Here is a 27,786-nt window from a genome sequence, read left to right on the forward strand (position 1 = left end):
ATTTTTTTTTGAAAAAAGCATAATGTATATGAAACCCAGCACTCTGGTTCCCTCCCTATGACATATATTAATAGTATTGCCATGGTGATGGTCACAGAAATGCATGTTTCAGGAAGATTTGACTAAGGGCATGTCTAATTAAGGCACATTATTATGACGTCACTATTCATCATGAACATCCAGCCACTTGATTTTACTGACATCTCTGGGATACTCAAGAATTACGGTCTCCTGGCCGTGTAGTCCTAGGATGTACCATGTCACAAGCCTCTGTTCAGTCTGTTCTGGGGCTACTGTTTAGACTATAGGCCTCCCACACATGTACATGACCCTTTGTCTCTGTCCCTAACAGCATTTGTATCAGAGGTCATGTTTTAGTTATCTTTTGTTGCCTTACTACTTCAAAGCTTAGTAATTTGAAACAACTGTTGTCTTATCGCTCATGATTTTGTGGGTTGAATTGGTTCAGCTGGGTGGTTTTTATGATGTTGCCTGGGGCTGCAGTCACCTGTGGGCTTGCATGGTCTGGAAACTTAATGGCTGCTCTCACTTGGCTGACAGTTGATGTTAGCCACCACCTGGGAGCCAGCTGGGCTATCAGCAGGAGTGGTCACACATGGCCTCTCCATGCCCGTGTGCCTCAGGCTTCTAGCAACATGATGGCTGAGTTATGACAGGGCAAATCCCAAGAGTGAGCCTCCCAAGAGAAGAAAAGCAGAAACTGCCAATTCTCCCAAAGGCTGGGCTCACTTCTGTTGTATTCTATGAGTCCAGATAGTCACAAGCCAGCTCACATTCAAGGGATGAGGGTATTGACTCAGGTCTTTTTTCTTTCTTAAATCTTTATTTATTTTCATTTTTAATTCACAAGTCCGGGAGACAGACAGGCAGAGATCTTCTATCCACTGGTTTGCTCCTTAGCCACCTCAAATATCCAGGAATGGGCCAGAAACGAAGAGCCTGGAACTCAATCTAGGTTTCTCAAGTGGGTGACAGGGACATAAGTATTTAAGCCATCATCTGCTGCCTCTATGGTGCACATTAGCAGGAAGCTAGAATTGGAAGTAAAACCAAGACAGGCATGATGATATGGGATGCAGCCATACCAAGCTGTGCCAAATGCCTGCCCCTGACTCAACCCATTATGGGAGAATAGCATGGACATATAGGGAGGGAAGGAGTTGGTGAATGGCCATTTTTCTGTTGGGTAAATATCACATTCCTTTAAATTTTGCCTTAACTTTGTCCAAGTCTTTTAAACGGATACTCGCAAACCCAAGGTTCATGCCCCAAAAGTAGTTCTGGAAAAGGTGATGAGACATCATTGCCCTGAACAGTAGAATCTGGACTGGACTGATTAGTCTCTCTCTCCCTCCCTCCCTCCCTCCCTCCCTTCCTTCCTTTTCAAAGGCAGAGTTACCCAGAGGCAGAGAGAGAGAGAGAGAGAGAGAGAGAGAGGTCTTCCATCTACTGGTTCACTTCCCAAATGGCTTCAATAACCAGAGCTGCACCGATCTGGAGCCAGGAGCTTCTTCTGGGTCTCCCACATGGGTACAGGGGCCCAAGGCCATTTTCCACAGCTTTCCCAGGTCATAGCAGAGAGCTACCGGCATCATGTGGGATGCCAGCACTGCAGGTGGTGGCTTTACCCGCTGTGCCACAGCACCAGCCCCTGGACTGATTAGTCTTAGATATAGTTATGTGGAAGTGGAACAACACTTGTGTTAGTACATAGTCTTGATAATATCTTAGCTCTTATGAAAGTCAATGACTGTCCAGTTCAGTAAGAGAAGACTTCAGTTTCTGTGATTATAGTGGTTCCCACCTGAAGGTGATTTTATTCCTTGGTGGGTGTTTGGCAATGTAAGGAAACAATTTTGTGTGGGGGCGGTGCTACAGGCATCTAGTGGGTGAAGACTAGAGATGAAGCTAAACATCAAATGCTGCACAGGAGAGCCTTTTCTTACAACAAAGCATTCTAGCTATCTTCCATCCATTGATTGATTCCCCAAATGCTGGCAACAGCCAGGGCTGAGCAAGGCCAAAACCAGGGGCCAGGAGTTATATCCAGGTCTCCCACATCTGTGCAGGGGCCCAAACACTTGGGCATCTTCTCTTACTTTCCCAGGTGCATTAGCAGGGAACTGGCTCAGAAATAGAACAGATGGGGACTGACATTGTGGCACAGCAGGTAAAGCCACTACCTGTGATGCCAGCATTCTTTATGGGTGCCAGTTCATGTCTCAGTTGCTCCACTTCTGATCCAACTCCCTGCTAATGGACTGGGAAAAGCAGTGGAGGATGGCACAAGTGCTACTGGCTCCTGGCTTCGGCCTGGCCCAGTGCTGGCCGTTGTGGCCATTGGGGAGTGAACCAATGGATGGGAAGACCCCCCCCCCATCTGTAACTCTGACTTTCAAATAAAGGAAAAAAAAGGAAGAAAAGAAAAGAAAAAGAAAAGTAGAGCAGCTGGGACTTGAACCAGTGCCCGTATGGGGTGTCAGCATCTCAGGCAGCAGCTGGTCCCTATCTTTACTTCTGATTAAAGTAGTTTATATACAGAATTAGATTGAGGTATCTAGTAGGGCACGTATTCCATCCTCTTCTTCCCACCTCAAACTCTAAAATATTTATCAAGAAAAAAACTGGTATCTCTGTCTATATCTATAGATACCTACATATGGCTCTTTCTATAGCTATATATGTATGTCTATTTCTACATCTCTGTTCTTATCTGTTATCTATATTCTGGAAAAGAACAAAGAGTGATCACTGTGGACCAGAAATTTTGAATATCATTGAAAGGCTATGTCAGTCAGGAAAGGCTAACTTCAGCTTTTGGTAATAAACCAGCCTCCAATTCTAAGTGGTTTAAAGCTAATTTGTTTCTTACTTGTGCTATAAGGTCATGCTGGGCCACCATCCCAAATGTTACCACTGCCATGTAGAAGGAAAAAGGGAACTGGAGGGCCTCGTGTTGGCAGGTCAAGGTCTGCCCTGGAAGTGGCAAGCATCAATCAGTGCTCCTAATTGCAACTGCTTGCCCAGAAAGATTTGCCAGGGTTCATTTCCACAAAGGAGCTGGGAGTACCATCCTGTCAGTGGCCTGGAGAGGGGAGAATCGAAGATATCTGAGACTCCCTCAGAGGTCAGGGTAGATGGGAGTTGATGAAAGGAAGAAGCCAAGGGCCAGCGCTGTGGTATGGTGGGTAAAGCCAACTTTGGCATTCCATATGGGCACCCGTATGGGTTCAAATCCTAGCTGCTACACTTCTGTTCCAGCTCTCTCCTATCACTCTGGAAAGCAGTGGAAATCCTTGGGCCCCTGCCACCCATGTGAGAGACCCAGATGAAGCTCCTGGCTCCTGGCTTCAGCCTGGCCCAGCCCAATCAGTGGATGGAAGCGCTCTCTCTCTCTCTCTCTGTCTCTCCCACTCCCTGTGTAACTTTGCCTTATGAATGAATGAATGAATGAATGAATCTAAATCTAAAAAGGAAGGAGAGAAAGAAAGAAGCCACAGGCCAAAGTTGTCTCAGGCAGGACTGCTGCAGAAGGCAGGAGTGGGTTCTGAAGACCTAGGGAGTAAGAGAGGACTCTTAACAGGAATGTGTAAGGAGATTGAGACCAATGCATCCTAGAGATGTGAGAATTACAAGGCGTGCTCTATTTAACATTCAGGGAGTTCTTAACATTTACTGAATAGTTAATGTATCATGGAAATCCTGTGTCTTCCTTACGAAGTTCTGAGTTAAAAATCATTGTGCCTAGTACAGTGTCTGGTCATAGGATGTGCTTGGCAAATCCTTACTGATGGCTGTAAACTTACCATAGGAGAAAAACAATTGCTGTTTTAAAAATCACTATGATTATCTTGTTATGCTCTCCTGTAGGTAAGATTGGTTTGGGATACAAATCAGAGTCCTACCCCTTGTGAGAGCACTTGAAGGAATTTCTCCTGCCCAACAGGTGGCCAGGATCCCAATGAAAGGCATGTCCATCTGGAGGATTTAGAGCCTTCCTTCCTTCCTTTGTCTTAAAGCTGAGTTCGTAGTATTCCTTGCGTTCTCCTCAATCCACGACCATACATGTTCTTCTCATCCTCCCAGCTCCGTGGAAGGACATCCGTGTTCCTCCAGGCCCAGCTTTCCTGCCGGTGACCTCTGTCTGCACTGTATCTCTGGAGTCATTCTCCTTAGGGGTTGTGTCAGCAGTCAAACCATGTGGGATCAGATCTGCTATCTACTGGCCCTGTGACTTGGGGCCAAGGGACTTTATCTTTTGTGACCTCAGTTCTCATTTTTAAAATTCGAATGACACTAGGTACTATATCACAAAGCACAAGGTTGCTTGGAAAGTGCTTAAAAAGTTCTCAGAATAGGGGCTGGCACTGTGGCATTGTAGACACACAAAGATACAGACACACACACAAAGAGAGACAGAGACTGAGAGAAAGTCCTCCATCTGCTGGTTCCCTCTCCAAATGCCAATAACAACCAGGGCTAGGCAGGCCAAAGCCAGGAGCTGGGAACTATCCAGGACTCCCAGGTGGGTGACAGGGATCCAACTACTTGAGGCATCACCACTGCCTCCTGGGGTGTGTGTGCAGACTGGTAGCTTTTGACATCTCATACCTTCAGAAAGTCATGTAGCAGCTCTGTGTCCTGATTTCTTTCTTTGGGAAATGATAATTATACCTTTTCCCCTCCACATTCCAGAGATTTGGGGTTTCTTTCTTCTTTGTTTTACTTGGTTCTATATTTTGTCATCTTGGTAACTTTTGCGTGTCCTTAAAGCTACCTTCCATCTTTGAATGGAAAAGTAGAGGTATAAATAAAGAAATAAACACATAAATAAAGAGTCACTATGAAAGCACACATATGCAACACATTTTTAAGCAGCAAGTATTAGCAGCAGCAGAGGTTGGAAAACCCAGTGAGCCTCGAAATATTAAAATCATGTAGACTTCATGTAGTATCTCCATAAAGTAGAACCTTGAGGAATGATGTGACGGTAAATTTTATGTGTCAACTTGACCAAAGGAAGCCCAGATAGCTGGTAAAACCTGGCTTCTATGTGCGTCTGCAAAGGTGTTTGTAGAAATCTACTCTCACCAGTGTGGGTGGCCTCATTCCAATCCATCGAGGGTCTTAATAGAATAAAGCTATGGAGGAAGGGTGAGCTTGTCCATGCGTCTTTTCCTGCACTGGGATACTGGTGCTCTTGGTTCTTTGGACTTGGCCTGGGACTCTTCCGGTTTGGACAGGACCTACATCACCACCTTTCCTGGGCTATAGCTTGCAGACAGCACATCATTGGGACTTAGCCTCTGTAAGTGTGAGAGATGATCTTCATAATCAGTCTCTTTCTGCATCTCTGTTCTGTTGGCTCTGTTTCTGTAACAGACATGAAGGAGAAAAACCTGCTTTGAGCCTTTGAAATCAGAAGTTCTGAAGTAGTTATGCAGCTGAACAGAGACTATGTTGTGTGTGTGTGTACGTGTGTGTGTAAGGATTTCTTTATTTGGAAGAGTGACACAGAGAAGGAGAGGGAGAGGGAAAGAGAGAGAGAAATCTTCCATTTGCTGGTTTAATCCCCAAATGGCCACAACTGTTGGAGGCTAAGGCTGGCCCAGGCCAAAGACAGGAACTAGAAACTCCATCAGGGTCTCCTGTGTAGATGGCAGGGGCCCAAGCACTTGGGCCATCTTCCACTGCTTTCCCAGGCACATTAACAGGGAGTTGGATCAGAAGCAGAGCAGCTGGGATTTTAACCAGTGCTCCATGTGGGATCTGACATCACAAGCGGAGTATTAACTTGTTGCACCACAATGCTGGCCCTAAGAATATACTTTTAAAATACATGGCCACTGGGCCAGTGTTGTGGCGCAGCAGGTTAAGCTACTGCCTACACTGACATGCTGTATGAGTGCCAGCTCCCTGCTAATGTGCCTGAGAAAACACAGGAAGATGGCCTGAGTACTTGGGTCTCCCCACCCACGTGGGAGTCCCTGATGTTGTTCCTGGCTCCTGGCTTTGACCTGCTCCCCACCCTGCACTTCCACCCCTGTCATTGTAGCTATTTGGGGGAGTGAACCAACAGATGGAAGGGCTCTCTCTCTCTTTTTCTCTGTGTAATTCTGCCCTTAAAAAAAAAAAGATTGATTCATTTATTTGAAAGAGTTTTACATAGAGAGAAGGAGAGGCAGAGAGGTCTTCCTTCTGCTGGTTCTCTCCCCAGTTGGCCAAAACACCTGGAGCTGCACCAATCCGAAGCCAGTAGCCAGGAGCTTCTTCTGGGTCTCCCACACAGGTACAGGGGCCCAAGGACTTGGGCCATTTTCCAGTGCTTTCCCAGGCCACAGCAGAGAGCTGGATCGGAAATGGAGCAGCCAGGACTTGAACTGGCAGCAGCGGCTTTACCCACTACACCACAGCGCCGGCCCCATATTTCTGCTTTTCAAATAAGTAAATAAATAAATCTTAGAAAAAAGAACACATGGACTTAAAAAAAAGAGCAGGTGGTGGTAGGCTTGCTATTTGGGGTTAGTGGTCTATCTCATGCCTCTTCAGTCAAGAAGAGGTTTCTTACTCCTACAGCTAAATCAATAGAATGAATGTAAAGCATTAGTATATAATGCAAGACACAATTCTCTGGCTTACATTCAGTCTCCTGTGTTTTTTTTTTTTTTTTTTTTAATGTGACTTATAATCACTATAGGCCAGTTTTGTTTATCCAGGGTCTGTTACATCCTGTATCTTTCATTGTCTTAGAGCTGACCTGTGACTGTTCAGGAACATGTCAGTTATAGCATAACATAAAACATATCCAAGGAATTCCAGTGCATAAATTGCACAACTTGGCAAAGTTGGCTGTCAGCCATTTTTGTCACCTCAGCATGTGTGCCACTGTCCCTTTCCTTTTTGAGTCTGGCCTGCAAACTTGTGCCTATGCATTCAAACAGGAATTTGGATTAAGAAGCAGGACCTTGTTCAACTTTGCACAAGCTGTTTCCTGTTGAGTTTGCAAACTTGAATCGTTTGAAGACAGGAAGGAAAGAAAAACCACCAGAGAGATTCTACATTTGCAAAGACTGCAGTGCAGTTTGTTTACTGAACAGAGAGAGCATATGCCAGTGGCCACATTACGCCTTTGCCCAGCCTGGGAATCTTGGAGTCCAGCAGCAATCAGCTGAGGGCAAAGCAGAGGTGACCCCACACTAACCACAAGCACCTGTGTTCCCCCAGAGGCAGGCCTTGGCCCCTTGAAAGCTCTGCCTTCCTGTCCGGGTGTTGGTCTAACGGTCATGAAACTGCAGTAACACAATTGTGCTTCTCCCTTTAACTTAACAGGGCCTCAGTCCTCCTTTTGATTTGTCTAAATTAAGAAATTAGGGCTCTCTACATTTGTCAGTTTCTTTAAAAGGATAAAATATTGTGGACAGGTAACAGAAGTGTGAGTTCTAGGCCGGTGCCGCGGCTCACTAGGCTAATCCTCTGCCTGTGGCGCCGGCACACCGGGTTCTAGTCCTGGTTGGGGCGCCAGATTCTGTCCCGGTGCCCCTCTTCCAGTCCAGCTCTCTGCTGTGGCCCAGGAGTGCAGTGGAGGATGGCCCAAGTCCTTGGGCCCTGCACCTGCATGGGAGACCAGGAGAAGCACCTGGCACCTGGCTTCGGATCAGCACAGTGTGCCGGCTGCAGCGGCCATTGGAGGGTGAACCAACGGCAAAGGAAGACCTTTCTCTCTCTCTCTCTCTCTCTCTCTGACCATTCTGCCTGTTAAAAAAAAAAAAAAAAAAAAAAAAAAAAAAAAAAAAAGTGTGAGTTCTAGAGTGTCTGCTAAGTTTATAATCAGGAGGAGAGCTTAACCTGGCAGGGTGGGTGGCTAAGCCTGGTGACCTCCATGTCTCTGTTGAATGGGGCCAAAGCATGTCCTCTGAAGTGGCATTGACCCAAGTTCTTTGGCTCATTTGCAAATGGAAATTAACAAGAGGCCAACGTGCAGCCCAGACAAGGATTTTTAGGGACTTACGCTCAAGTGCAAAGGAGGCAGCGTGGTGGGAAGAGGTTCTGCTGACTGGCTGGCTGACAGAGCTGAACAGGTGTTTTTATGTGGTTGGGGAGGCCTGGTGGTTCCCCTTTGCCCCTGATGCTTTGTTTTGCACTTAGTTCGGTGTTTTGCACAGGCGCTGTTTTATTTTGCACACACAGTGTGGCTCACATGTCAATGAGGTCACAAATCCGTTACATTGGGCTGTTCTGGGCAGATCTGCAGGTTGGGAAACTCTGTAACAGGGCAGTAGGCAGTAGGGCATCTGTCCTTGCTCCTCATTGGTTGGGAGCTGTAGTAGTAGGCAGTAGGGCATCTGTCCTTGCTCCTCATTGGTTGGGATCTGTAGTAGGTTGGGAGTCGTAAGTCCTGTTTCTGTCCGTCTCAGAAGGGTTTTCTCACTTTTTACTTGGTATCCTTGGGTAAATTGAAGAACTTCTTTGAGCCTCAGTTTTTTCATCTTTTTTATGGGGATAATAACATCTCTCTGATGGAGGTAGAAACAGAGTGACAGCAATGACAGTCTCCATCCCTACACATTTAAGCTCTCATGTAAGAGTCATGCTCAGTGGCCCATATCATGTATGTTTACAGATTGTGCCTCCCTCCTCCCTGTTGAAAATTAGAACATGTGCTTATGTGTCAGTTATCCTGTGCTTGGTGGTGGTTGGGAAGCACTGACCCTTTTCCCACAGAGCAGCCCCAGCGTAACGATGCTTTGTGATTTGTGGTGTTTTGACTTTACAATGCTGTGACAGTGATAGGCATTCATTAGAAACTATACTCGGAGTGTTCACTTTTGACTTTGTCTTGGACTAGTGATGTGCGGGACAATCCTGTCCTCTGGCGCTGGGTGGCAGCGACAGTCACAGCTCCCAGTCCTCCGCGGAGTTGAGGGTAAATGACCCACATTCTGCTGTGTACGTGGTGCTGAGCCACAACACTGAGGAGGTCAGGTGTATTAAGTTCCCTTTTGATCTACAGTATTTTCCACATATGATGAGTTTATTGCATGTAGCCGCGTTATAAGTCAAGCAGCCTCGGTGCTACCGTGAGAACGCAGTTTATCTGCAATAAATGCCTTGTGTCTCTTTCTGTGCTTACCAGATATGCAGTTTATTTAAAAAATATATATTTACTTATTTTAAAGAGAGATTGAGAGAGGGAAATGTCCCATCGGCTGGTTTACTCCCCATTGCCTGTAAAGGCTGGGTGGGGCTGGGTCAGTTCAAAGCCAGGAGCCAGGAACTCAGTCCAGGTCTCTCACTTGAGTGACAGGGACTCAAATACTTGAACCATCACTGCTGCCCACTCCCCCCGTGTGGGGAGCAATCCGGACTAGACTAGGTTACTCGAATTAAGACTTATTCTATGCATCTGCTCTCCCACAATATGGCGCTGGGAGAGAAGTAAACAGCTTCCGCACAGCTGCCTCCAGTTCAACTAATAAACTGTAGGACTTGCTCCTGATTGGAGGAGAGCAGCGTACTCGGCGTGTGGGCAGCCGAGTTGGGATTGGCGGAGGAGGACTATAAAGGAGGAGAGAGACGGCATGCACCAGGAACATCTATGGGGAACATCTAGCTGAAGGAACACCCGAGCAGCCCCCGAGAGAACCGGCCGGCGGTGTGCCGCTCCCCTGCGGAAGTGGGGAATGTGGCCAGGGGGAACTGCCCTTCCACGGAGGTGGAAGGGATAGTAGCCAACCCGGGAAGAACCAGCAGCAAACCCGGGGAGGGCCGAGCAGACAGAAAGAACAGCGCAGGGTCCTGTGTTGCTCCTCCACGAAGAGGGGGAGCGACATAATGGTGCCGTGACTCGGATAGGAAACTTAGGACGGATAGGAAACCTAGCTTGGATAGGAAACCTAGGACGGATAAAAAACTTAGGAGGGAAGAAACGGGAAGAACTAGGGAAAATATCGGAGAGAGAAACTAGCAAACAGCCTAGGGAAAAGCCGGACGAAAAAGGAGCCGGAAGAAGCTATTGAAAGCCTAGGCATAGACTCAGATACGGACTACGGGGGGAAGCTGGGAGAAATCTCTAAGGTCGAAAGCGAAAGTCAAAGCTAGAACAAACAGACTCGGACGCGGACTGTGGGGAGAGGCCAGGAGAAATGAGGGAGGAATATTGTTGGAAGAAAACTTAGGGAAACACACCGGGTAGAGAAAAATGTTAGGGAGGATGAAGCCGCGAGTGCAGGCCAAGCCATCTTGGAATTCTTCAAGTCACCCTGGGGAGCAAGAGGCGAAGATCTGGAACCAGAGGCAGAGACGTGGGCCGCCAGGATTCGCCAGGTTAGTCCGGGGAACTTGGACTGAATGCCGGTGGTGGCGGAAACATTCGCGGAAGCCGCCGCGTGCAGAGAGAGCACGGGGCATTGGCGCGAGGCCGTGGTGCGGGCGTGAAGTGCGTGGAGACCGCGGAGCGTGCGCGCAGAGCCGGGAACCCGCCGGCGGGGCGAGGCGCCGGGAAGCCGCGCAGAGCCGTGAAGCTGCCGCGGGGCGAGGCGCCGGGAAGCCGCGCAAAGCCGGGAAGCCGCGCAGATCGGAGAAGCGCGGGCTGAAGAGGCTCAGAGCCGGGAAGCCGCCGAGAAGCAGTCTCGGGGCGGCCGCCGGGAAGCCGCAGGGATAAGAGAAACAGAAGTTTAGAAGTAAAGTGAGAGAAATAGGAATGCTGGAAGATGGAAGTAGAATGGGAGAAATAGGAATGCCCGGAGATAGAGAAATAGAGAAAAATAAGGCCTCCCCTCAACATGCCAATTAGAAGGCTTGGATTCGGTCTGCCTAATCAAGTGAGGCGATGAGCACCTGCGGGCAGCTAGCAGCTTATGCGCCACAGGTCACCGAAGACAGGCACGAATTAACATCAGTAAGGCTTCCCCACAATACAACAATATTAAGCTTGGATTCGGTCTGCCTGATTTAAGGCGGTAAGCGCCAGCGAGCAGCTCGACCAGAGTGTGAGCTGCAGGTCACCGAAGATAGGCACAAACCAACACTAATAAGTCTCCCCCACAAAAGGCAATGAGAAGGCTTGGATTCGGTTTGCCTGATAGAGCTTGTAAGCCCCTGCAGGCTCGACCAGAGAATGCGCTGCAGGGCACCGAACACAGGCACGCATCAGCGCCTAAAAACCTCCTCATAACATGGCGAAGAGAGGACCCGGATTCGGTTTGCCTGATAGGACTTTTAAGAACCTGTGGCAACTCTAGCAAGTAGAGCAGAGTGTGTGCCGCGGGACACCGAAGACAGGCGCGTATCAACGCCAAAAATAAAAAGAAAGGGGGATCTGTGGGGAGCAATCCGGACTAGACTAGGTTACTCGAATTAAGACTTATTCTATGCATCTGCTCTCCCACAATATGGCGCTGGGAGAGAAGTAAACAGCTTCCGCACAGCTGCCTCCAGTTCAACTAATAAACTGTAGGACTTGCTCCTGATTGGAGGAGAGCAGCGTACTCGGCGTGTGGGCAGCCGAGTTGGGATTGGCGGAGGAGGACTATAAAGGAGGAGAGAGACGGCATGCACCAGGAACATCTATGGGGAACATCTAGCTGAAGGAACACCCGAGCAGCCCCCGAGAGAACCGGCCGGCGGTGTGCCGCTCCCCTGCGGAAGTGGGGAATGTGGCCAGGGGGAACTGCCCTTCCACGGAGGTGGAAGGGATAGTAGCCAACCCGGGAAGAACCAGCAGCAAACCCGGGGAGGGCCGAGCAGACAGAAAGAACAGCGCAGGGTCCTGTGTTGCTCCTCCACGAAGAGGGGGAGCGACACCCCCGCCCTAGGGTGCACATTAGAAGAAAGTGGAGGGTCTGGTATTGTGGCATAGTTAAGCCTGCAGTGCTGGCATCCCATGTGGGTGCTGGTTCCTGTCCTGGATGTTCCTCTTCTGATCTAATGGCCTGGGAAAAGTAGGATGGTCCAAGTGCTTGGGCTCCTGCTACCCACGTGGAAGACCTAGAAGAGGCTCTTGGCTTTGGCCTAGCCCAGCCCTGACTGTTGTGGCTATCTTCTGGGGAGTGAGTCAGCAGATAGAAGATCTTTTTCTCTCTTTCTCCTTCAACCTGACTTTCAAATAAATAAATAAATAAATCTTTTTTTTTTTTTTAAAGAATAAGAAGAAAGCTGGCATTGGAAGCCAGAGCTGGGATCCAAATGCAGGCATTGCAATATGGGGTGTGGGCATCCTGACTGGAGCTTGACTGCTATGCCAAATGTCCATCCCTAGGCATGCAGCTCCCAGGTTATGAGGGAATTAAGTTTAGCCTAAAAGAAACTATGCAATAGAAATTTTGGCAGAGGTGGAACAGAGGCATATATTGTAGAAATTTTGGTAGAGATAGAACAGAGCTCTACGTTGTTGTCCCAGGAGCTGTTGAGGTACTGTCACAGATTCAGGGACAGATTCAGCATTTGTTGTCATTGCAGAATGGTGGATGGTTGACTTTTGCCTGCTCATGAGATATGAATCAGTGAAGATGCCAACATTTCCCATTTGTACCCTGTGTTGTTGTTTTTGTGCACCTAGGGAATGTGAACTGCATAACCTGGGGGTGGGGAAGATGCAGAGTATGGCAGTGATAGCTGCCAGCCCCCTATCACCACCCTTCCACCACGGTGCCCAGAAGTGTGTCTTTCCATTGGAAGATTGACTTTAGCACCTAAGAGTGAGTGACTGGTTGTATAACCTATGCCTGATAATTTTCTGCCTTCAGTTCTTATTTTATGCTTAGAACCGGGTTGGTTAGTAGCTGTGTGCCATGGCTGGACCCACTGCCTTTGGCTGCAGCCCTGTAGGACTACACATATTCACCATCAGGCTTTGCACTGTGTGTTTCTCCTGTGCTGGGCCGAGGGCAGTTCTTGGCCATGTTTGGTTATGCTGGAATTCTGATTCAAACGTGGCGCTTTGTCTTAAAAATATGAAATCTGGAAATGTAGTACAAGTGTATTTCAAGAAACCCATGGAAAATGGAATTAAACGATAAATTGATTTTGGTGCAAAAAATTTGAAATCCATGCATATGAAAGCTCTTCAAGGCTGGCGCCATGGCTCACTTGGCTAATCCTCTGCCTGCGGCGCTGGCACCCTGGGTTCTAGTCTTGGTTGGGGCTCCGAGTACTAGTCCTGGTTGCTCCTCTTCCAGTCCAGCTCTCTGCTGTGGCCCGGGAAGGCAGTGGAGGATGACTCAAGTGCTTGGGCCCTGCACCCACATGGGAGACCAGGAGGAAGCACCTGGCTCCTGGCTTCGGATCGGCGCAGCACTGGCCTTGGCGGCCATTAGGGGAGTGAACCAACAGAAGGAAGACCTTTCTCTCTGTCTCTCTCTCGCTGTCTATAACTCTACCTGTCAAATAACAACAACAACAAAAAAGTATGGAAATGCATATTATGAAAAAAACTATGCATAAATTTAAAAGTTTTTTTGAACCACAATACATTTATCTTTTAATTCCCATTTTCTTTTTTTTTTTTTTTTTTTTTAATTTTTTACAGGCAGAGTGGACAGTGAGAGAGAGAGACAGAGAGAGAAAGGTCTTCCTTTGCCGTTGGTTCACCCTCCAATGGCCACCGCTGCAGCCGGCGCACCGCGCTGATCCGATGGCAGGAGCCAGGATCCAGGTGCTTTCCTGGTCTCCCATGGGGTGCAGGGCCCAAGCACCTGGGCCATCCTCCACTGCACTCCCTGGCCATAGCAGAGAGCTGGCCTGGAAGAGGGGCAACCGGGACAGAATCCGGCGCCCCGACCGGGACTAGAACCCGGTGTGCCGGCGCCGCAAGGTGGAGGATTAGCCTATTGAGCCACGGCGCCGGCCGAATTCCCATTTTCATAAACGTTTTGAAGTACTCTCATGTATACTCCTAACTTCTTCTGAAAATATTTCTGATCTAAATAGCCATCTCAGTTCTTCAAAGCAGTTTGTGTTTTAAAAGATTTAGTTATTTATGTGAAAGGCAGAGTTACAGAGAGAGTGAAAGTGAGAGAGAGAGAGAGAGATCTTTCATCCCTGTTTCACTCCCTAGATGGTCTCAATGGCTGGGCTAGATCAGGCCAAATCCAGGAGCCAGGAACTCTGTCTGGGTGACAGGGGCCTAAGCATTGAGGTCATCTTGTGCTGCTTTCTCATCACATTAGCACAAAGCTGGATAGGAAGTGGAGCAGCCAGGACATAAACCAGAGCCCATGTGGGATGCTGGTGCTACAGATGGAGGCTTAACCCACTGGCCACCACACTGGCCCTTCTTCAAAGCAGTTTCACAAGTTACAGAGTGGAATGCTTCTGATTTGCAAGTCAAGAACCCTAGAATGACTTTAACTTGGTTGGAAAGGAGGTACTCCTGAGACTTCCTTTGTCAGGACTCAGGGTCCCTGCTCCCTAGAAGCCAGTAGTGACTTTGGCAGTGAGCCTTGGAGAATAGATCTAAAATTTTTCTTTATTATAAACTTGCTGCTGCTAGTCTTTTGAGGGAGGTTGCCACTATGCCAGTTAGGATACTTGTGATAAAGCTCACCTATTTTTAATAATAAATCATTAGTCATTTTTTTCTTTCAAACTACAAAAAATATATAGTGTAGTAGAGTGTGAAATGAAATGTGAAGTGTTCTCTGTCTCCTTAATGTTTTTCCCTAGAGGTAATCGTTGTAAATAACTTCTGTGTATCCTTGCAGACATTGGCCATGCAATTGTAAGCATATCCATTCCTGCTGATGCATGTGCGCATGCATACATAGGCATATGTGTATTTTATACTCAGCAAACAGCATTATATATATGTATATATATTTTATATCTTCTTAAAAGCATAGACAAATTTACTGTAGGACCATTTTGTATCTTGTTTTTTTCACTTAATACTGTATCAAGGTGTCTTGCCATTTTAGTACATGTAGTAGTTAGTGGTATTTCATTGTTTGGTTTGACCATAATTTATTTAACATGATGCCTTTTCATGGATGTTTAGGTTGTCCCTAAACATAATGCTCTCATAAATAGTCTTGCAGATCTCCTTACATGTATCTTACACGATGAGTTTGGTGCATAAATGCTCTCATTAGTGGAGCCAGATGTGAGGACTACATTGCTGTATTTTAAATACAGTCATGAATTGCTTAATGACAGGGATACATTCTGAGAAATTCATCATCATGTGATTTAATCATTGTGTAGTTATCACAGAGTGTGCTCGCACAAACCTGGGTAATATAGCCTACTACACATATAAGCTATATAACACACACACACACACATACACACAGCATATTGCTCCTAGGGCCATGATGAATGAGACAGCACAAGAATAAATCAAGCATAAGAGAAAATGATGCAATCAAGAAATGCGGTCAATTTGAGATGGATGAGTCTTCTGGTGATATAACATGGCATACTGTATTACAGTACTTTTTTTTTTCTTTTTTTTTGCCAGGCAGAGTTAGACAGTGAGAGAGAGAGAGACAAAGAGAGTTATAGACAGTGAGAGAGAGACAGAGAGAAAGGTCTTCCTTCCGTTGGTTCATTCCCCTAATGGCTGCTACGGCCAGTGCCCCGCCAATCCAAAGCCAGGAGCCAGGTACTTCCTCCTGGTCTCCCAAGCGGGTGCAGGGCCCAAGCACTTGAGTCATCCTCCACTGCCTTCCCGGGCCACAATAGAGAGCTGGACTGGAAGAGGAGCAACCAGGACTAGTACCCCGTGCCCCAACTGGGGCTAGAACCTAGGGTGCCAGTGCTGCAGGCAGAGGATTAGCCAAGTGAGCCACGGCTCTGGCCAGTAAATTTTTTTTTTTTTAAGATTTATTTATTTGAAAGGCAGAGCTACAGAGAAGGACAGACAGATCGCACATCTGTTCCCCAAATGGTTCACTTTCCAAATGGCAACAACAGCCAGGGCTGGGCCAGGCCAAAGCCAGGAGCCAGGAAATCTATCCAGGTCTCCCATGTGGGTGACAGAGGCCCCCAAGTACCTGGACCATCTTCTAGTGCTTTCCAGGTTCGTTAGCAGGGAGCTGGGCCAGAAGTGGAGCAGCTGGGACTCGAACTGACATTCATATGGGATGCTGGCAGCTTAATCTGCTGCGCTATAACACCGACTTCTATAGTCATTTTTATAAGTAGAATGAGTATACTTTATTTTTTAAAAAATTATTTGCGTATTTACTTATTTGAAAGAGTTACAGAGAGAGATTAGGATAAATACACACACACACACACACACACACACACACAGAGGGATCTTCTATTTACTGGTTCACTCCCCAAATGGTTGCAATAGCCAGGGGTGGTCTAGGCTGAAGCCAGGAGCTTCTTCTGGGTCTTCCATGTGGTTGCAGGGGCCCAAGTACTTGGGCTTCCTCTGCTGTTTTCCCAGGCACATTAGCAGACAGCTAGATCAGAAGTGGAGAAACCTGGATTTGAACCAAGCACCCATATGGGATGTTGGTGTCGCAGGCAGCAGCTTAACCCCTGTGCCACAACACCAACCACTATAGTCAAATTCTTATAAGTAGAAGAAATACACTAACATGAAGTTTAAAAGTATAGTAAATACATAGACCAATAGTGTAGTCATACATTATCATTATCAGATATCATGTACTATATAAAATTATGTAGCCTATACTTGTATATAACTGGCAGAGCAGTTTTGTTTATACCAGTATCACCACAAACACATGAATAATGCATTATGTTACAACCTTATGGTGGCTAGACATCACTAGGCAATAGCGTTTTTCAGCTCCAGGGTAATCCTGTGGTACCACCGTGGTGTATGCATTCTATCATCCTCATTGACCAGACGTCATTATGTGATGCATGACTGTATCAGGGATTTCATAGATTGCAGCTGAAAATATTTATCATAAAACCTGATGACCAAGTAACCAAATGTCTCCCTGTAATGTACAGGAAACATATTTATAGTTAGTAGAAGTGTTTTGGAAGACAGGTTAATATTGTTTGTTAGGAGTTAATTCATGGTGAAATATTTGTAGAACACCAGATTAACAGACTATGAAGGAATGTAAGAGGGCAGCATTTTTTCTGCATTGCCATGGTAGCAGATACAGAGCTGTGACACATCCATCATTAGAATGTACTTCCAGAGATGGAATAGAAAAAGAGTAATTTCTCATAAGAGGAGATGAGACTTGTTGAGGGTGGACTTTGCTTTCTAAAACTATATCCATAGTGATTTTAAAATGACAGCTTTTAAAGATCCCTAAAGAACTAAACATTAAGACTAAATAGAAGAAATGATCTGAATGTACATGTTAGGCTGAAATAGGAAACACGTTTTAATTCCATGAAATGAATACTAACTGCTGTTTAGAGCGAATCTTGAGAATAAGGGTAGACATGGCTGTCTCTAAGTTGATCCTTGCAATTAAATTTACTTGCTCTAAGCTCACAGTCAAAATCCTGTTTGCCTCTATGTCACATCCCTGTGGTCAGGTGTTTGACTGGCAGCATCCAGGTAGCCAAGCTGGCTGTCTCCTATGGATGGGCCCCCAGTGCCACTGTCCAGCTTGCTTCCCAGGGGGCTGCCATTCTGCCACCAAGATGTCCAGTGCGGTCAGCCCTCAGCAGCTCCAGGGTAGCTGGAAACGTTTTCTGCTGACTACTGTTACCCTGTGTCTTATAACTATGTCTGTCCTCGCTCAGTTGTATATATAACTCAAGTGTTCATGCCAGTGGTTCTCAGTTAAGGGGGATTTCTTCCTCCTAGGGGACATTTGGCAGAATTTGGAGACATTTTTGGGAGTTACAGCCTTGGTGTGTTCCTGGCATCTATTGAACAGAGGCCAAGGATGCCTGTAAGCATCCCACAGTGCACAGGACAGCTTCCCTTGTCCTGCAGAGAGCTGCCCAGCCTCCCAGAGCTGAGGTTATGAAACGCCGCTGTCCACAGTGATGTCGCCTATGGAGGTTTTCTAGCATGTCTACTTTATGATGAATTTCACTTTTGGCAAAAACCGTATTGTTCGATAGTAAACCACCATAGACTTGAAGTAACTAAGGGGACTGATATTGTGGTGGAGTGAGATTAGCTTTAGTCTTGGTGGCTACTAGAGATGGGCATTCTAATCTCATTGTTATCTGATTAGCTATGAGACCTTTGGTAAGCCACTTAATTATTGTGAAATGAGGGCATTTGCCTGAGGTGTCTACAGAGTCTAAGTCTTAAAATACTCCATCACTCTGCGGTCACAAATGTATCTTTGAAGTGGGATAAGATTAAGCAGTAGGCACATAGAGATGTTCTGCTCCATTGATTCTTCTGTTGCTATGCTATAATCCTTTGCTAGCTCCGCAGTTGTCCTGGCTCTTAAGATCATCCTGCACTTGGAATCTAGACATCCAACTCTGAGACGCTCTCCCTGGCTTAATAATAACTTATCACACTTGCCACCTGGCTTTCCTGCAGCAGTTAGATACGGCATTAGTTCAATAGTGTATCCACTTTGTAAATAGAGATTACTGAGTGCTGATCTCAGCCAAGTGTTTGATCCTTGCAGTAAGCCTGAAGAAAAGGGCTTATTCTCCCCAAATTACAGATGAAGGAACTGCAGCTCAAGGAGACGTCCCAGGTCATATGTCTCTGTAAGTGACATTTCCAGGACAGATATTTCCTGAATCCCCTTGATTCACGGAGAGGGCTCTCCCTCCTGTGTTCCCCCGGTCACAAGGCAGTGATGGCCCAGCCAGTGGCACCTAAGAGTCGAGGCCTTTATTTACCAGATTAGAAACACAGGCTTCCCAAATGGTGAAATACCACAGAATGCACCCAAATCTCAGGAGTTTTAATTCCTTTCTGTACACAGTGCACCTCTGACATGGTGGGTGTTAGTTCTAACTGGTGTCTGGCAACAGAACAATAGACAGAATACATGCTTCAGAGCTGGATGCCTGCATTGAGTTGTGGATTCTTCACTTACCAGCTGTGTGACCCAAGGTGAGCTACTTTACTTCTAGGCCTTAATGTTCTCATCTGTAAAATGGGAATTACACTTAATTTATAGGGTTGCTGTGAGAATAAAGTGAGATAATATGCATCTGTGAGTCCTAGACTTTTCTTCTTTCTTCCTCTTCATTTTTTTGAGGACCTGTATAGATTGACCCAACTTTTTATTTTGCCAAGATTGTAAAATCAGCATAAAATCAGCATACACTATCTTCATAAATCAGCAATCATTTCTATCCTTTTTTTAAAAGGTTTATTATTTATTTGAAAGTCAGAGTTACACAGAGAGAGAAGGAGAGGCAGAGAGAAAGAGCGGTCTTCCATCCGATGGTTCACTCCCCAATTTGCCACAATGGCCGGAGCTGTGCCAGTCCAAAGCCAGGAGCTTCTTCTGGGTCTCCACATGGGTGCAGGGGCACAAGGACTTGGGCCATCTTCCACTGCTTCCCCAGGCCATAACAGAGAGCTGGATAGGAAGAGAAGCAGCCGGGACTAGAACCAGCGCCCATATGGGATTCCGGCGCTTCAGGCCAGGGTGTTAACCTGCTGTGCCACAGTGCTAGCCCCTCTATCCTTTTTTAAAAAGATTTTTTAAAAAATTTATTTGAAAGGCAGAGTTAAAGAGAGAAGAGGAGAGACAGAGAGAAAGAGATCTTCCCATCCACTGGTTCACTCCCCAGATGGCCACAACAGCCAGGGCTGGGCTGGGGCTGGGCCAAACAGAATCCAGGTTCCAGGAGCTTCCTCCGGGTCTCCTATGTGGGTGCAGAGGCCCAAGTGCTTGGGCCATCTTCCACTGCTTTCCCAGGCATATTAGCAGGGAACTGGATTGGAAGTGGGATGGTGGTATCACCGGTGGAGTCTTAACCCACTATGCTACAATGCTGACCCTTGCAATCATTTATAATGAAAGGACATTTCAGTATTAAAAAATGACAGACGGAAGTAATCTTAACAGAAAAACCAACTTTCAGTAGTTCCTATTTTTTTCACTTGGTCATGGACTTGTAAGGATTCCATCACAGGCTGTTGTGAGCCTGTTTGCCAGAGCTTGGGAAACTGTGATGTATTTAGCATATAAAGCAGTGCTTACTTGCTTACTGTGCTGGGTGCTTGGTAGGCAAGAAGGAGATAGTGAGAAATACCTTAATAATGACATACTTGGAGATTGTGATGCTTATGACAGTGACATTCGTTTCTGTGGACTTCTGTAAAGGTTGTGGGTCATATTTTGAATAGATTATACAAGTACTCAAGAGACCAGTAAAATGGTCTCTGCATTATAAAGTGAATCATTAGGACACAGTTCCCAGACAAGCAGATTCGGATTCCCACAGGTCAGAGAGCAAGTCAGAGTTGTTTGTAGGTTTATACCTCCCTTACTCAGAGTAGCAGTGAGAAATGCACAACAAACAGCCACTAGCCCACGAAGACAGCTGGGCCATGGGAGTTACCCACCTTTGTAGCTGTGGTAGTGGTCGGACACACGTGCACACACACATACACACAGACATATATCCACACACCTGCTTCCTCATGTCTGCACCCACTAGCAAATAGTCACACATCTGTCCATCCACATTAGTCTGCCAACATCTGCCCCTAACCATGCCCCCCAGTTACTTGTCTGGACTTACAGACAACAGTGGCTCATTGCCAAATAGTTACATAACAGAATTGTGGGCAGCTAGCCAAGCAGGTGTGCCTCTGGGTTACCATGACACCAGTAGCCATAGAGGCACAGAGATACCGGAGCACAGACAAATGGTAGAAAGGCATAGGAACTTTGTAAATTTCACCCCTCAGCCTCATCTTCTCAGCATTAGGAGAATGAGAAGTAGCATTGCTATGTGGGTTCCTTTCACTGACTGTTGTGCCCGACCAGCCCGCTGAGTTCTTTCCTTTTTTCTCCATGTTATATCATTGCTTTTCTGATCCCCTGATGACCATGTTCTTTAAGATATACTGAATCATTTTTTTATTTAATTTTTTTTGACAGGCAGAGTTAGACAGTGAGAGAGAGAGACAGAGAGAAAGGTTTTCCTTCCATTGGTTCACCCCCCAAATGGCCGCTACAACTGGGGTGCTGCACCCATCTGAGCCAGGAGCCAGGTGCTTCCTCCTGGTCTCCCATGCAGGTGCAGGGGCCCAAGGACTTGGGCCATCTTCTACTGCTTTCCCAGGCCATAGCTGAGAGCTGGATTGGAAGTGGAGCAGCCGGATCTCGAACCAGCACCCATATGGGATGTTGGCACTTCAGGCCAGGGCGTTAACCCACTGCGCCACAGCGCCAGCCCCGTGAATCCATTTTTTTTTTCAAGATTTTTATTTATTTATTTGAAATTCAGAGTTACACATAGAGAGAAGGAGAGGCAGAAGAGAGAGAGAGGTCTTCCATCCGCTGGTTTACTCTCCAACTGGCTGCAACTGCTGGAGCTGCGCTGATCCAAAGCCAGGAGCCAGGAGCTTCTTCTGGGTCTCCCATGCGGGTGCAGAGGCCCAACGACTTGGGCCATCTTCCACTGCTTTCTCAGGCCATAGCAGAGAGCTAGATTGGAAGTAGAGCAGCTGGGACTTGAACCGGCGCCCATATATAGGATGCTGGCACTGCAGGCAATGGCCTTACCCGCTATGCCACAGTACTGGGCCCAAAATATAGTGAATCTTGTCCATTCAGTCATTTGACAAATATTTTATTGAGCACCTATTACATTCCAGGCCCTGTTTCGGGTATTGGGGGGATACAAAAGAAACAAAATAGACAAAGGCCTTGCCTTCAAGGACCATTTTTTTTTTTTTAAGATTTATTTGTTTATTTGAGAGGTAGAACCACATACAAAGAGAGAGAAAGACAGTGAGAAAGGTCTTCCATCTGCTGGTTCACTCCCCAAATGGCCACAATGGCTGGAGCCAGGCTGATCTGAAGCCAGGAGCCAGGAGCTTCTTTCGAGTCTCCCACACAGGTGCAGGGGCCCAGGCACTTGGACCATCTTCCATTGCTTTCCCAGGCCATAGGCAGGGAGCTGGATTAGAAGAGGAGGATATGGGACACAAACTGGTGCCCATATGGGATACCAGCACCACAGGCGGAGGCTTCGCATACTAAGCCACAGTTCCGGCCCCTCAAGGAGCTTTTAAAATTCTAGTTCTTGGGGTCATGGATGGAGGGGTATAGAAGGGGTAGATAAACAGTCAAACAAAGAAATACATGCCCGCTGGTGCTGTGAAGAAAAGGAGAGCAGCCTTAGCTGAGATCGGGTGCGTTCAGGGAGGTATGGCCGTGGACTGAGAGCAACGTTAGGGACGGGGAGCTGGTTTATGCACAGTGCCAGGAATGACCTCTGTGATACGGTGACTTGTGTGGGGAATCTGGGAGAAATTTGGTGTTAAGGGAGTTAATTAGCACATTTTTCTTGTGCTTGTCAAGTTAGTTTGATTCTGTGATAAAGTGTGGCTTTTACACTTTTCTGTGGAGAAGACCAAATGCTGGAAGAGAGCAGTTAGAGAAATGGTCATGCATTTACAGTGCTGTTTCCTCAGATTACAAAGCAAAAAAGAAACAAACAGAAAGAACTGAGTAAAGTGGTTGTCTTGGACTCTCTATCAACAAATGAGCCAGTTTTTCTCAAACGCCGCTTGTCACTGTTTCTCCTTCCTGGCTGCCTGGGCATCCATCCAGGAAGGATCTTTAAAGTATTAAATATTCATTAACACTGGAGAAAGTCATTCTCATCTGAGAAATTGTGGTGTAGAACCCAGGAATCTTGAAGCAGAAGGCTAATGGTAGTTATTTAGGAATACCTGCATATTCTGCTAAATGTTTCAGAATTTCAGATGCTTCTGAGCGCAGCCCTCGAGAATATAATGAATTCTTTCCCATGACTCCAGAGCTCAAAAAGATTGAGCAGTCTGCTGTAGCTGAAATTTTACTTTTGAGGCTGAAATTGCCAGCGGCATTTTAAATAAGTTCTGTATTTTCTAAATTACTTTCTCTAGTGACATACACCACTAGAGGATTAGAAGGAGACATCAAGAATTCGCTTTTTTTTTTTTTTTAAGATTTTATCTATTTATTGGAGTAAGAGGGAGGGAGGGAGGGAGGGAGAGAGAGAGAGAGAAAGAGAAAGAGAAAAAGAGAGACCTTCCATCCACTGATTCACTCCCTAAATGGCTTCAGTGGCCAAGGCTGGGCCCAGCCGAAGCCAGGAGCCTGGAACTCCATCAACAGCATATGTGATGCCAGCAGTGCAGGCTGCATTTTAACCTCCTGCTCCACAATGCTGGCCTCAAGAATTCACTCTAATGTTGTTGTAGTTGTCCTTTTTTTTTTTTTTAAGATTTTTTTTTTTTAATTTTGTAAGAGTTACAGAGAGGGAGAACACACACACACACACACACACACACACAGAGAGAGAGAGAGAGAGAGAGAGAGAGATCTTCCATTTGCTGGTTCTCTCCACAGATGGCCTCAGCATCCAACACCGGACCAGGCTGAAGCCAGGAGCCGGCAGCTTCATCTGGGTCTCTCATGTGGGTGCCAGAGGATCAAGCACTTGGGCCATCTTCTGCTTTTTTCCCAGGCCCTTAGCAGAGAGCTGAATTGGAAGTGGCACAGCTGGGACATGAACCAGCACCCATATGGGATGCCGGCACTGCAGGCGGCAACTTTACCCACTGTACCACAATGCCAGCCCCTTGATATTCTTCTTCATCACCCATGTCCTTGGGGGTTTCTGCAGTTCTGGAATCCACTCATCCCCAAGAGGGAGTAGTCATAGAGAACTGAACTGCTTTCTCTACTAACTGGAAGATCTTGGTGATTTGGTTTGGTTTGATTATACTAAAAGAGCTGCCATGGGCCCAAGTACTTAGGACATGATCTGCTGCCTCCCAAGTACATTAACAGGGAGCTGAGTTGGAAGCTGAGCAGCCAGGACTCAAACCGGCTCTTGATCATAAGAGGCAGTTTAGCAACCATTGAACCACAATGCCCACCCCAAAATAAGGGCTTTTTGTAAAGCTCCACCTGGGGGTTCACTCCCCAAATGCTTGCAACAACCAGAGTTAAGCCAGGCTGAAGCTAGGAGCCCGGCACTCAATCTGGGTCTCCCGTGTAGGTGACTGGAGTGCATGAGCCATTACTGCTGCCTCCTCTAGGAAGCTGGATTGGAGATGGAGTAGCTGGCACTGGAACGAGGCCCTGTGATACCAGATTGTGGGCATCCCAAGCTGTGACCTGACTGTTGTGCCACATGCTTGCCCCAATTTTTTAGTTTTAAATAAGGATTCCCAGGGTGGATGGATTCAAGCATCATTTGAAGATTCCCCTTCAGAAATAATGAAGTTCCGCCATGCAAACCCAGAGTTTGCCAAATACAATCTGCTTGAACCATCAGAGAGGCTGACTTCAAGTGAAATGCTGAATAAGTGGACTCTGATGCTTCTGTGCACAAACAAGAGGCAGTGTGAGTCTAAAAACAGAGAAATTGTCGAGGTCGCCATCTGCATTTCACAGATGAGAAAACTGAGCTCCAGAAAAGGCAGGTGGGGATCGGAGGACCATGGCAAGGCGGTGGCACGGCTGCGCTGGAACTCGTTCCGATGTTGAGTCCGTTTCATGCTCTTCCTGTGAGCGCACATTCTGCTCCAGAACACACACCGTGGTGCACATGCTTAGCAGTGTGAAAGGGCCAGCTTAAAAGCTGTGACGGATGCTCCTGGTCCTGTGCGTTGTACGCTCATGCCTTCCTTTCAGAGCCTGAGGCTTATCTACAGCAGCCACTTTCAAATCCTTGTCTGTTAATTCCATCATCACTGTCATTTCAAGGTCCATTTCTGTTGAACAGTTTTTCTCCTGGTTATAGGTTATGTTTTCCTGCTTCATCTCCTATCTAGTATTTTTACTGGGTACTGAATTTAATGATGGAACACAGCTGAGTATCTAGATTTTTCTGTTTTTTCAGAGTATTGAAGTTCGTTTTCATAAGCAGTTACTTACTGATCAACTCGATCCCTTCAAGGCTTGCTTTTAAGCTCACTGGGGAGATTTTAGAGTGGTGATTATTCCACTATGGCTCGTTTAGCCTTTCTGGGTCTCCCCTGAACATCCCAGGAGTTCACCAGGTCTCTTCACTCTGGCTGTCAGAATACGTGAGAGCTCTGGGAATCGTCCAGTTCATGGCTTCCCTGGCTTTGTCTGACTTTTTCCTTCCCTCCCCTCCTTACCTTTTCTTCGTATGCAAAAGGCAGAGAGGGAGGGAGAGAGAGAGAGAGGGAGAGAGAGAGAGAGAGAGCGAGAGAGAGCTCTCATCTACTGGTTCACTCCCTAGATCCTGCAATGGCTGGGATGGGCCTGGCCAAAGCTGGGAGCCAGGAACTCATTTCAGGCCTGCAGTGTGGAGGCAGGAACCTTCCAGGGTCTGTATTAGCTAGAAGCTGGAGGCAGGGCCTGGAGGCAGTATGGAACCCAGGCACTCTGATGCAGACATCTTAACTGGGATCTTTTTTTTTTTTTTTAAGATTTATTCATTTATTTATTTGAAAGAGTTACATAAAGAGAGGAGAGGCAGAGAGAGAAAGAGAGAGAGAGAGAGAGGTCTTCCATCTGATGGTTCACTCCCCAATTGGCCACAATGGCCAGAGCTGCCCCAGGATCCAAGAACCTCTTCTGGGTCTCCCACATGGGTGCAGGGGCCCAAGCACTTGGGCCATCTTCTACTGCTATCCCAGGCCATAGCAGAGAGCTGGATTGGAAGAGGAGCAGCTGGGACTAGAACCGGCGCCCATTTGGGATGCTGGCGCTTCCCCATCCCTATGGGATTCTGGTGTTAACTCACTGCGCCACAGTGCCAGCCCCTTAACTGGCATCTTAATTGCTAGGCTATACCCCTGTCCCATCGAGTTTCAGACGAAGCATGCAGTTTAGTGTTGAATGAAAGACTCAAAAGAATCTCTATGCTAATTTCTAGAGATTCTTCTGTGTGTAGACTCCTCTTCTCCTGGGCTCTGTCTCACAAACTCAGGTACCTAAAACTGTACACTCTCTCTGTCTCTCTCTGTCTCTGTCTCTCTCTCACACACACACATACAGAGAGAGAGAGAGAGAGAGAGGGAGAGCGAGAGAAAGAAAGATGGAGGGAAAGAGAGAGAGAGAGGGAGGGAGTCAGTGAGGTGGCTGTGCTCTGCTTGGCTGCCCCCTCCCTGCATGTGGTCCTGGAAGTGCCTGCAGGCAGGAAGTTGGGGCAGTGAGAGGCACATCTCACTTGTCTCCCTTCTCTCAGGGATCAGAGTCTTACACTACCGGTATCCAGCATCGGGAAGAGCAATTCTGGTTCCAGCTGCTTTGCCATTAGCAGAGGCTATTTACTTGGATTTTGTTTCTAATATTTTTCTGTAGTAAGTAAAGCAGGGATCCTGTCCCCAAGGTAGGTAATAAACAGTGGTCAGGAGGCTTGATATCACATACCGTGGTGGTAGGATGTCAGGGTCCCGTGACCTGACCCTACCTCACTAAACTAAATCCTACTTCCACCCCCTTGATACCTACGCATACCAGTGGGGCTTACTAGTTAGCACTGGCAGAGACAAACCCAGGGAGCAAAAGAGGAAGGCAGCAGAAGAATGGGATGGGAAATGCTTTGGAGCCGTGTATCAGGAGAGAGATTTGCGGCCTGCACAGTCACTCAGGGAGCTGCGTCACCCATACTAAAATAGAAGTATTAGCCGCCATGTCTCCTACCCTGACCACGGAACTGAGAGAGTCTGGAATATGTTATCTCAATTAATCTTCATTTTCTAAATAATGAAGACACTTATTCCTACATTGCAAGTCAGGAAGCTGAAACTCAGAAAGGCAAAGTTGCCTGCATGGCGACACAGCTAATCCACAGCAGTGCTGAGATTTTCGGCCAGATCTGCAGGGTGCAAAGCTTGTGCGCGGAATCCTGTTTACCGCCAGGAGCTGCCTTTCCCTGCACTCAGATTTTGCCAAATTCCCTAATGGTTTTCCCCTTTCTACCTCATTCTGTCTCTGTAGGGGCGCCATTTATTTTCTTCCAACTTTAAAACCAATTCATGCTAATTGTAGAAGAATTTGAAAGTAGAGAACATTAGGAGAAAAATGATCTATGCTCTTATCCTTCATTATTATTTCCAGTTCCAAACTGTGCTTATTAGCTGCAGCACTCACCTTGTAATTACTGTGCCTCTCTCAGATAGCAGAAGTAGTTAAGGATGCTTATCGATTTCAGGCACCATAGGAACTACATAGACGACTGAGAACATCGTATAACTTACTAAGAAACCCCCACACCTTTGTGTTTAAGCTGGAAAACCACTGGGTAACAGGGGATACACAATGAGGCTTGACAGTCTTATTTATTGCCTCAGGCATCTGCCATGTTTAGTTTCAGCTCCTTGCACCATGCTGTACCTGTAGGCACTGAACAGATATTCTGATTGATCAGTAGGCTTTTAGAAATGGAAATTGAATTCAGTGCATTCTTGAGATACACAGTGAGCACCTACCATGTGCCAGCTCCGTGGGCTGAAGTGCAAGTTGAATGCCATCTTTCATTGTGGCAAAAAATGACCTAAATGAAAGATCTCTGTGAGTGAGATCCCGGTGGAAAGAAGGGGCCATCAAAGAAGGAGGTACCTTTTTCTGAAGGGAGGAGAGAACTTCCACTTTGATTATGGCCTTGTTTAAATAAGGTCGGAGTTGTGAACTCAAGAGGCTTCCATAGCCTTGGCAGCTCATGACAAGAGCCTCGGGTGAT

General features: G+C 46.8%; 1 protein-coding gene across 8 annotated transcripts in view; it reads left to right on the forward strand.

Moving 5' to 3' along the window:
* The window catches only part of SHLD1 (shieldin complex subunit 1), a 120,833-nt gene that overhangs the window by 32,053 nt on the left and 60,994 nt on the right, over window positions 1-27,786 (forward strand). For 2 of the 8 annotated variants that reach the window (XM_089307260.1, XM_089307259.1), the window contains exon 3: window positions 23,472-25,604. The exons of the other annotated variants lie outside the window; for them this stretch is intronic. In XM_089307260.1, the coding sequence (XP_089163386.1) occupies window positions 23,472-23,608 (137 nt within the window). In that variant the 3' untranslated portion in view covers window positions 23,609-25,604. Of the gene's footprint in view, window positions 1-23,471; window positions 25,605-27,786 lie in introns of those variants that run through there. 8 annotated transcript variants of the gene reach the window in all.

This window comes from Oryctolagus cuniculus, chromosome 11 (genome assembly GCF_051225735.1).
Source record: "Oryctolagus cuniculus isolate XC-2025 breed Fujian yellow rabbit chromosome 11, ASM5122573v1, whole genome shotgun sequence".
Lineage (NCBI taxonomy): Eukaryota > Metazoa > Chordata > Mammalia > Lagomorpha > Leporidae > Oryctolagus > Oryctolagus cuniculus.